The 11274-nt window shown below is 38.6% G+C and overlaps 1 protein-coding gene across 2 annotated transcripts in view; it reads left to right on the top strand.

Moving 5' to 3' along the window:
- The window catches only part of LRP5 (LDL receptor related protein 5), a 262260-nt gene that overhangs the window by 136516 nt on the left and 114470 nt on the right, over positions 1–11274 (top strand). For both annotated transcript variants that reach the window (XM_032801562.2, XM_032801560.2), the window contains exon 7: positions 507–678. In XM_032801562.2, coding sequence (XP_032657453.1) covers positions 507–678 — 172 coding nt within the window. The remainder of the gene's footprint in view (positions 1–506; positions 679–11274) is intronic.

Genomic DNA, 11274 nt, shown 5'->3' with positions numbered 1-11274 from the left:
CGTCTCCTCCTGTGGTGGATTTTTCTAAGAGCTTGTAACCGCTTCTTCAGTTCTCTGAGATTGTAACAAAAAGCAGATTATTAGATGTTGGCCATATTAGCCAAAGAGCATATGTGCTAGTGCTCCTTGTCTCCTGTCAAAATCATTGTCTTTCTCCCTGTCCTTTGACGTGCACTTACATAACTACCAGCCATCACAAGCTTCTGTATCACAGAACTTTGCCTAGTCTGTTTGGTTGAACTGTGTCAGTCTTTCCTTTATCCCCTTGTTTTATAGACTGTACTTAAGAAGGGTACCACTGCCCATTGTGAGGAACCTGTTTTTTTAATGCTCAGACCTTAGGTCAGTGTCACTATTTGACTTTGGGGGGGAGTTAATTAGTCTGATTACTACTCCTGAGACTAATAGGGAAGAGTTTTCTCACCAGCTGGAACAAATCCCCAATCTTAATAGCAGAGGCATACTGTAATCATACGCAATATGCATTTAAAGCTTTTTTCCTGCAGCTACATGTATTGGACGGACTGGGGTGAAAATCCAAAGATCGAATGTGCTTATCTGGATGGCTCAGAGAGGAGGGTCCTAGTGAACAGTTCTCTAGGTTGGCCTAATGGCTTGGCACTGGATCTTGAAGAAGACAAACTTTACTGGGGAGATGCAAAGACAGACAAAATTGAAGTAAGTAAACATAACTTGTGTATTTCCAGACAACGAAGGTAAGAGCTATCTTTTCTGTGCAAGTTTAAGACTTGGATTTTGGAGGGGATCCGTTGTCCCATTGATATGAAACCGTATCTGTGACAGAGCTTGACACTTTATTTTTTCCTTAAAAAAGGAACTGCATATTCGTTTTTGAGAACTGTGTTCTGAACTGGTAAAGTCAGGTACCAAATACCATCACAGTGCTGTGTCATCGTGCAAGAAACTGGAATTTCCTACTAGTACACACATTTAGTAAGCATAATTCATTGCTTTTAAAGTCAGCGTGTGTGCCTGAGAATCTTGCAAACAGAGAACATGCTTGAGTATAAAAACCATTTTTGAGTTGGCCTGGATTGTTGGAATAGTTGTGTTTGAAGTGCTAGATGTAAAGTGCCTAACGGAACACTTGTATGTCACAGGGTAGATGGAAGGCCTTGAAGGGCCATATTTCACAGCACCCATGACTGTAGTATCCAGGTGTATTTTACTTGATACAACTTAAACGTGTTAGACAGAGAAGAGATTGTTTCTAATGTACCATAATATTTGAAAATCCATTCTTGTGACTGGCTACATAGAAGTCCATGCAGAGACCATAGCAGTTCAGCAAGTGGGGAGGGACCGAAAGCAAGAGAAAATCTTCCTCACTGAAATATAAATAATTATGCAGTTTATTTTTGACAGGTACTCCTTAATAGTGAAAACACATGAAACTGATAGACTATCGTGTGATTATTTTTCCAAGAAGCAACATTATTAAAAAATAATGCAATACATTCAGCCCACTCTGTTAAATACAGTGGAAAAGGCTTATGTTTGGCCAGCTTGGAGACCTCTGTATAAGGTGTAGTAATGTATATATCCAGTTGTAAGGAAAAACATCCAGGAAAGAGGCCACTGAGCACTCCTACAAGTGATCATTTTAGACAGAGAATCCTTGCTTAACATTTGAGAATTGGTAAAAGCAGGATTCTAAGGAGGCATGGTTGATTGGCTTTGGCTTGCAGATAGAGAGGATAGACAGGACACGTTTTCTGCAGTTGAAGAACTCAAGGATCTCAGTGTGGAGGATGCCTGGAATTACTTTGTCAAAGTTGCAAAAACTGCCTGAAGCATCCCAAGCAAGGGAAAAAAATTCATAGGGAAGGGTTGCAAACCAAATTGGATGAACAAGCATGTCAAACAAGTATTAAGAAAAATTAGAAAGTTTACAAGGAATGAAGCAGCAAGGAAAGCTACCTCTTGGAAGTCAGAAAATGTAGCCAACAAGTGAAAACTGCCAAAAGCCAAGCAAAGCTGGACCTTTCAAAGGAAATTAAAACCAATAGTAAAAGCTTCCTTAGTCATGTAAATAAAAAGAAAATGAGGAAAGAAGTGGGACTGCTAAGAACTGATGATGGAGGTGGAGATTAAAGATAATACAGGTCTGTCCTAATCCCTAAACATATACTTTGCCTCAGTTTTTTCTAAGGGTAATGAGGAACTTGGAGATAGTGGCAGGGTGGGTGATGGGAATAAGAATATAGAAGTAGAAATTATCACATCTAAGGTGGAAGTAAAACTCAGAACAGTTTAATGGGACCAAATCGGGGTCCCAGATAATCTCCATCCAAGAATATTAAAAGAACTGGCACATGAAATTGAAAGCCCAATAGTAAGGATTGTTAATGAATCTGTAAGCTTGGGAACTGAAGAACGACAAATATATTACCGCTATTTAAGAAAGGAGGAGGGAAGTCATCCAGAAAACTACAGGCCCATTTGTTTGACCCCAAGTGTATGCAAGGTTTTAGAACAAATTTTGAGAGAGAGTGTAGTGAAGGACATAATGGTAAAGTGTAATTGTGATAAAATACAACATAGATTTACGAAAGATAGATCATGCTAGACCATCCTGATCTCTTTGAGAAGATAACTGATTTTCTAGACAAAGGAAATACAGTAAATGTAATTTACGTGGATTTTAGTAAGGCTTTTGATGTAGTTCTCCATTGGAGAAGATGGGAGATTAATATGAGAATTGAAAGATGAGTAAGGAACTGGTTAAAGGGGAAACTACAGTAGATCATGCTGAAAGTTGAACTGTGAAGCTGGAGGGAGGTTATTAGTGGAGTTACTCAAGGATCAGTTTTGGGACCGATCTTAATTAACATTTTCATTAATGACCTTGGCACAAAAAGTGAGTGTGCGCTAATAAAATTTGTGGATGTCACAAAGTTGGGAGGTATTACCAGTACAGAAGAGGACCAGAATATCCTACAAGAAGATTTGAGCAACTTTGAAAACTGTAGTAATAGATATAGGATGAAATTTAATAGTGCTACGTGCAGGGTCATGATCTTAGGGATTAACAATAACAGCTTTTGCTAGAAGGTGGGGACGTGTCAGTTGGAAGTGACAGAGGAGGAGAAAGACCTGTGTGTACAGGTTGATCACAACATGACTATGAGCCACCAATATGATGTGGCCGTGAAAAAGGTGAATGAATTCTAGGGCTCATCACGCAAAGTATTTCCAGTAGAGATAAGAAAATGGTATGGTCATTTATACAATACACTGATGAGATCTCATCTGAAATACTGTGTACAGTTCTGGTCTCCTGTTAATAAAGATGAATTCAGACTGGAACAGGTGCAGAGAAGGGCTACTAGAATGATTAGAGAAATGGAAAACCTACCTTATGAGAGGATACTTAAGGAGCTTGACTTTTTTAGCCTAACAAATGAAGACTGAGGGAAGATATAATTGCTCTCTATAAAGACATCAGATTTGTTTTTCTAACATGAATTCATTCTCTTGTGCGTGTGTGTTTTTTGCCTAGAATGGTAATTTGCATGGTTGACCAATGCACAGCCTCTGGCATATAAGCTGCTCCTTGGATTGTGCAACCGAATGACACTAGCCCGGAGATCTCAAACTCGAATCACCATGAGGGCCACATGAGGACTAGTACATTGACCTGAGGGCTGCATCACTGACACCTTTTCATATAAAGATACGAAAGCCTCCCCCCTACCCCACCCTCACTCCACCCCTTCCATGAGGCCCCACGCCTGCCCCGCCTCTTCTCCACCTCCTCCACTGAGTGAGTGGCTTCCTGCTCTTCCCCCCTTGCTCCTGGAAAGTTCTAAGCGCCACCAAACAGCTGTTTGGAGGTGGGAAGCACGTGAAGGTAGGCAGAGGAGTGGGGATGTGGTGTGCTGGGGGGGAGGGGAGCTTGGTGGCCATAGGAAATAACTCTGGAGGGGGTGGGAGGGGGCGTGCAGGGAGCTTGGCAGGCCATACACGGTGGGCCGCTTGTTTGAGACCCCTGATCTAGCCCAGTATCCTGTCTTCCAGCAGTGGCCAATGCCAGGTGCCCCAGAGAGAGAATGAACAGAACAAATAATCATCAAGTGACCCATCCCATTCCCAGCTTCCTATTTTCCATTTTTTCCAGTATGTTGACTTCAGCAGTGGTTGGTGCCAGCTGCTTTCGAAGAAAATACAAGAAACCATATACTAGTGACTATGGAATAATTTGCCCCAGAGAAAATTTCTTCCAAATTCCCAATAATTAAAGATTGGTTTATGGTCTGAAATATGGTAATTTTATATTCCTTCCAAAATTCTTGTTTTTAAAAAATCCTTATAAGTCTGGCTATTCTTGCTAGCCATATCAATGTCCTTTTTGAATCTTGTTATGCTCTTCGCCTCAATGGCATCTTGTGCCAATGAGTTTCCCCAGCCAATCATTTGGGGTCTTCACTACAAAGTACATGCTTACTTCCAAAAGAATGTTAGGAAAATGGGTTGAAAATTAAAGGCATTAAATCATTATTATTAATTAATATTATCTTTGACTCAAAAAGGAATTCTCCAGGGGATTCAAAATGGCTTCAAATAAGATCTTTAGGTTGGGGAGGGGAAAAACCAAATGAATTCTAATTAACTGATAAACAGAATTACAAAACAGAATGTCACACAGGAAACGAACTCAGACCACACTGCTGTAGAGAAAATTGCCTGCATTTTCCAAAAATCAGTTTAAAAGTTTTCTTTCTTAAAATTTGACTTAGTTCTCTCTGAAAGAAGTCATTTACTGGGTGCTTGTTGTAGCCGTCTCAAATTTCTGTACAGAAGCCCAGGAAAAGCAATACAAACACTTGATAGTTGCCAGAGTCTGAGTGTCCATTAGGCCTTCAGGTCATGCAATGAAGTAATGTTATACCAATAAAAACTAGCAGGATCTTAAAGGAGACAAGACATTTGTCACATTTATTGTAAATACCATAATAAAATAAAAGATAACAGCAAACAATGTTGTTTGGTTACTTATTTCTATGATTATATATATATATATATATATATATATCCATTTACACAATTATTTATACAAGTTCGTGTAGATATTATAATTACCAGCCTAAAGTTGCTTGTGACAGAATACTGCAGGTACTCTGTACACAAGAGTGGAGCCGAGTCCGGGTCAGGTGCACCTGATGTTCCTGGAGGCTGGGCAGCAGAACCGTGACACTCAAAAGTCCTCAGTTTCAGAGTTCCAGCTTTATAGGATTTTTCCCTATTGTTAGTTTTGGGAGTTGTCTTCTATTCTGCTGTTGTTAAATAATGCAGGTGGCTGGCTCCATGTGGCAGACAGAATGTTACCCAAGTCTCTTATCTTACCCTTCTTTTTTACAGGCTTTTAGTTTGGATTTAAAGTCTATAGGTTCTGCTTGTCCACGCTGCCTTTGGGTTTGGACTGATCACCCGTCAATTGCAAGGCGTGACTCAGCCTTGAACCTGGCTTTGATTTTTTTCTGTTGTTTTTTGTCCTTTTTCTTTTAGGTGGGATGCTTTTTACTTGTTTCACTGTTGTCTAGGTCTTCAGCCGTTGGTAGTTGAACTTCACCTCATCAGGACAGGCTGGGGCTGGAGGTTGATTTTATCATCCATACATGCCTCATTCACACATTTAACTAACTAATAAGATTACAGCAGGGTTTGCAAAAATGAAGGTTGGAGGAAGCTTTTACAAAATGGAGTGAGCGTTTTAAAATGGGGTTTGAATTACAATATGGCAAACAGTGAACAGAAGTTACAATGCAGGCAAGTGTAAGGAATGGTGAACAGAAGTTACATTAATAAAGTGAACAATTAAAAACAATTTCATTTATCAGTTTTACAGTAATACATGCGGCATTCTTGGATGTACGCAGTCTGAGGCACTCTGTGGTAGGTGTAATGTCTAGGGTTCTTGTGCTCAGAAAAATTGGAACCAAAGTTGTCCCCTAGGTCTATTAAAATTGAATTTTAATACTCAGCAGTGGCTAAATAATGGGATTCTTATAGTGGAACAATCCTTTCCTCTCCTTAACTTTCAGCTTCTGAAGCAATTAACATTCCAGTCACCTTTATGGATGGAACATATTTGTGGAACCTCATTAAAATGAAAATGCTGGATTTAAAATCAGCTGTTTCAGTGCATTGGAATGTATTGGTTGCCCCACTGTTAATACTTTAGAAAAACAGAAAAGCCAGTATAAAATATAAGGAGTTTTTCCCTTGATTTTTCATTCTTCTAATATTATAGAAGGAAATGAAGTAAAATTTGAATGTAGGGGACAAGTAGTTCACCTAATCCATCCCATGCAAGGATAGCTGCTTTTTGCAAGGCAATGAAATATGCAGATCTATGTATAATTAGATCTCTTTCCAACCCAGACTTAAATTTGAACAGAGTGCACCCCATCTCAGTGTTGCTAGGTATCATATTCCACATGTTAATGATAACTCTGAATGGGAAGAAGAAAAAAAACAAAACCACCACCCTTTCTGATCTCTAATTTAAACTCCTCTTCATCCATTCTTTGTCTTTGCACCTAGAGTTCACCTTTGCTACATACCATGAACAGATTCCTCCCCAGGATTTTATGGAACTAGCTCAAGTGACTGTAGATCTGGATGGGAAAAATTTCCATGAATGTTCACTAAGATTTTAAAATGATTTTTGTACTAGCCATGCTCATAGTCCTTTCTCATTTGGCATTCTACGTTCTGTGAACATGTGAGCTATAGAGTGGTGTGCATGCATATTTGTGGAAGGTGACTGTCAAAGTCAGGGCCGGAAACTAATTTAAAATTAACATTTTGGATCATTTGCACCAGAAATGTTTGCTGCTTCAAATCTGCTTGGAACAGAAACAATGCGATGTGACTTGTTAATCAATCACATTTAACCAAGCAGCTCGGATATCAACCCATTATGGAAAGCCTATTCAATCCATAATTACCAGGGCTGTCAAGTGATTAAAGAAATTAATTGCACAATTAATCGTGCTGTTAAACACGTGCTGCTAAAAATAATAGAATAAATCATGCTGTTAAAAATAGAATACCATTTATGTAAATATTTTTGGATGTTTTCCACATTTTCAAATATATTGATTTCAATTGCAACACAATACAAAGTGTACAGTGCTCACTTTATATTTATTTTTATTATAAATATTTGCACTGTAAAAATAAAAAATTGTATTTTTCAATTCACTTAATGCAAGTACTGTAGTGCAATCTCTTTATCATGAAAGTTGAACTTACAAATGTAGAATTATGTTAAAAAAAACTGCATTCAAAAATAAAACAGTGTAAAACTTCAGAGCCTACAAATCCACTCCATCCTATTTCTTGTTCAGCCAATCGCTCAGACAAACAAGTTTTTTTTACTTTTGCAGGAGATAATGCTGCCTGCTTCTTGTTCACAATCTCACCTGAAAGTGAGAACAGGTATTCTCATGGCACCGTTGTAGCTGGCATTGCAAGATATTTACATGTCAGATGCGATAAAGATTCATTTGTCCCTTCATGCTTCAACCACCATTCCAGAGGACGTGTCCATGCTGATGATGGGTTCTGCTCAATAATGATTCAAAGCAGTGCAGACCAACGCATGTTCATTTTCATCATCTGAGTCAGATGTCACTAGCAGAAGGTTGATTTTCTTTTTTGATGGTTTGGGTTCTGTAGTTTCCATATGGGAGTTTTGCTCTTTTAAGACTTCTGAAAGCATGTTCCACATCCCATCCCTCTCAGATTTTGGAAGGCATTTCAGATTCTTAAATCTTGGGTTGAGTGCTGTAGCTATCTTTAGAGATCTCACATTGGTACCTTCTTTGCATTTTGTCAAATCTGCAATGAAAGTGTTCTTAAAACGAACAACATGCTGGGTCATCATCCCAGACTGCTATAACATGGAATATATGGCAGAATGTAGGTAAAACACAGAGCAGGAGACGTACAATTCTCCTGCAAGGAGTTCAGTCAAATTTAATTAACACATTATTTTTTTAATGAGCATCATCAGCATGGAAAGCATGTCCTCTGGAATGGTGGCTGAAGCGTGAAGGGGGCATACGAACATTTAGCATATCTGGCACGTAGATACCTTGCAAATGCCGGCTGCAAAAATCCCATGTGAATGCCTGTTCTCACTTTCAGATGACATTGTAAATAAGAAGTGGGCAGCATAATGTAAACAGACTTGTTTCTCTTAGCAGTTGGCTGCACAAGAAATAGGACTAAGTGGACTTGTAGCCGTTAAAGTTTTATATTCTTTTGTTTTTGAGTGCAGTTATATAATAAAATGTAAATTTGTAAATTGCGCTTTCACAAAGAGATTGCCCTATGGTACTTCTGGGAGGTGAATTGAAAAATACTATTTCTTTTATCATTTTTACAGTGCAAATATTTGTAATAAAAATAATATAAATTGAGCACTGTACACTTTGTATTCTGTGTTGTAACTGAAATCAGTATATTGGAAAATGTAGAAAAACTACCAATTGAAATGTATTAAATATTTTAGATTTCTATTGTTTAACAGTACAATTAAAACCACAAAAAATTAATCGCAATTAAAAAAATTAATTGATTTAATTGCATGAGTTAATTGTGATTAATTGACAGCCCTAATAATTGCTATTTACATTTTCCCAAAAATGGTCAAATAATAAATTAGAGGAATATTTTGTAAACTGGAGAGAAGCTACATTTGTCTGATAAAGTATTCGTTCTGAATTATTTGTTTAGCTCTAGGGGCACCACGTTAGGGACCCCTGATCTAAACCATCCCTTACTGGTTTTCATCCAACCTGTTCTTTAAAACCTCCAATGATGGGGATCCCACAACCTCTCTTGGAAGCCTATTCCAGAGCTTAACGATCCTTATAGTTAAAAGGTTTTTCCTAATATCTAACCTAAATCTCCCTTGCTGCAGATTAAGCAGTGAACATGGAGAACAATTGTTCACTGTCCTCTTTATAACAGCTCTTAACCTATTTGAAGACTGTTATCAACCATCCCTTTGTCTTCGTTTCTCAAGACTAAACATAGCCAGTGTTTTGTAACCTTTCCTCCCAGGTCAGGTTTTCTAAACCTTTAATCATGTTTGTTGCTCTCCTCTGGACTCTCTCCAGTTTATGCACATCTCTCCTAAAGGGTGTTGCCCAGAATTGGATGCACTACACCAACTGAGACCTCACCAGTGCCGAGTAGAGTGGAACAATTATCTCCCATATCTTACATGGGATCCTCTACTGTCCACTCTATGTATGTGAAGTGAAACTATAGGATATAGATAGCAGGATTCTCAATTGTAGTTTAATAATTTACCAGTAATGTTGTTCCTCTCTTTTTTTTTTTTACATGAATTCATTCTCTTGCGCATGTGTTTTTTAGCTAGAATGGGTAACTTACATGGTTGACCAATGCACAGCCTTTGGCATATAAACTACTCCTTGGATTGTGCAACTGAATGACACTAGCCAATATCTCCAGTCCCAGACACAACCCCAGGAACCTCCATCTTGCAATGTCTAGTTGTGCCCGCTGGACGCTGCAAGCTTATCTGAGTTCATCAATTAAACAAAGAAATTGATATGTACTAGGCTTGTTATCCTAAGGGGAGTCTCTGACACGCTTCAAACCAAACACCCTGCTTCAGATAGAATAAACAAACATGAATTACAAAGATAGATTTTTAAGTGATGATAAGTCAAGCATAACAAGTCAGATTTGGTCAACTGAAATAAAAGCAAAACTTACTCTAACACTTTCAGTGTCCTTACAAACTTAGATGCTTTTCACCACAGGCTGGCTGGTTGCCCTTCAGCCAGGCTCTTCCCTTTGATCAGCGCTTCAGTTGCTTGGTGGTGATGTCTCTAAATGGAGGTGGAGGAGAGAGGAAGAGCATGACAAACAATCTTTCATGTCCTTTCTTCTCTCTTGGCTTTGCGCCCTCCCCTTTCAGAGTCAGGTGAGCATTATCTCATTGCAGTGCCAAACTGACCAAAGGAAGTGGCGTAACTCACTCAAGAGTCCAACAAGTCTTTTGTTTTTGCTTAGGCCAGTGTCTTTTGTTCCTATGAGGCTGGGCTGAGTTTGTTCCATACATGTCCTGATGAGGTGTGAACTGCCCTTCTGCTCTTAGAGAGTTTTTGCCTGGGCTTGCTTTTTAGCCTTATAACTATATACATGAAATTACAACCAAACATTACCTTAACAACAATGCTCAGTGCATCATGAGCCTTCCAAAGACACCCAACATGACAAACTTTGCATTGGATACCACACAATTATATTATAAGGATGAACATGGAGGTGGTGGGTGTTCCCCTGAGGTACAGAACATCACACCTGGTACTTTAAATCTGAGTAGTAGGCTGTTAAGCCATGACTTCCCATTGCCACTCCTCCTTTGAGGCTAATTGGATTTTGTTAGATGTTTGCAGTCCATCACCCAGTAGTCGCCTATTTGGACACCTGTGTCCCAGACTTCTAAAGCAGTGGTATATTTTTCAGACTAGCTTTTCAGTTGCTTTTTTAAGCTTTAGGAACAGTGAATGTCTCGAATATTTCTCTTCTTCCATACATCCATAAGCACATGTACCCAGATACACTAGTCTTGCTGTATAGAAAAAAAAACCTGACTAAAACTAAACTATCAGCTTTTCCAACTGTGGGCATGATCCTGCAAACACTTATTAAACAGTGTAGTGATCACTACTGAGAATAAACCTGTTGAAGTCCATAGAGGAGCTCAGTAATAAGTCCTATGCCGGGGAGTAAGAGTTGTTTGCAGTATCATGTCCTGTGTTGAAAACATGCACAGCTCTGTCTGTAACCATTTATAAAACTACTGTAGATAAGAGATAAGTGAAGCTTTAAATTTGTTACATATGCAGATGCTTTTTAGTCTTAAGAAGAAAAGTGAACATGGGTATTTCTGTCTTTAGTATACTTTGCTGATGTACAGTATCGTAGTTTTGCAAGGGCTTATCGTATGCTCCCTAGGAAGACCTTATGAAACATGAAGTTCTTAAATAGTGACTAATCTTCATGCAGCTTGGAAATTTGACAAGTAGAAACATCTGTCCTGTTTTGTTAGGCTTTAGATTCGTAATGTACTGTTTTGTTTTGTGTTTGGTTTGGTTTGGTTTTCCTCCCTGCCCCACTTTAAAATTTTTACCAACAGGTTTGCTATTGCTTTTGGGTGTTGTGGTTAACAAAACAACTATTAAAAAAAAAAAAAAAAAG

Source organism: Chelonoidis abingdonii, chromosome 4 (assembly GCF_003597395.2).
Source record: "Chelonoidis abingdonii isolate Lonesome George chromosome 4, CheloAbing_2.0, whole genome shotgun sequence".
Classification (NCBI taxonomy): Eukaryota; Metazoa; Chordata; order Testudines; family Testudinidae; genus Chelonoidis; species Chelonoidis abingdonii.
This window is presented reverse-complemented; position numbering and strand designations above follow the sequence as displayed.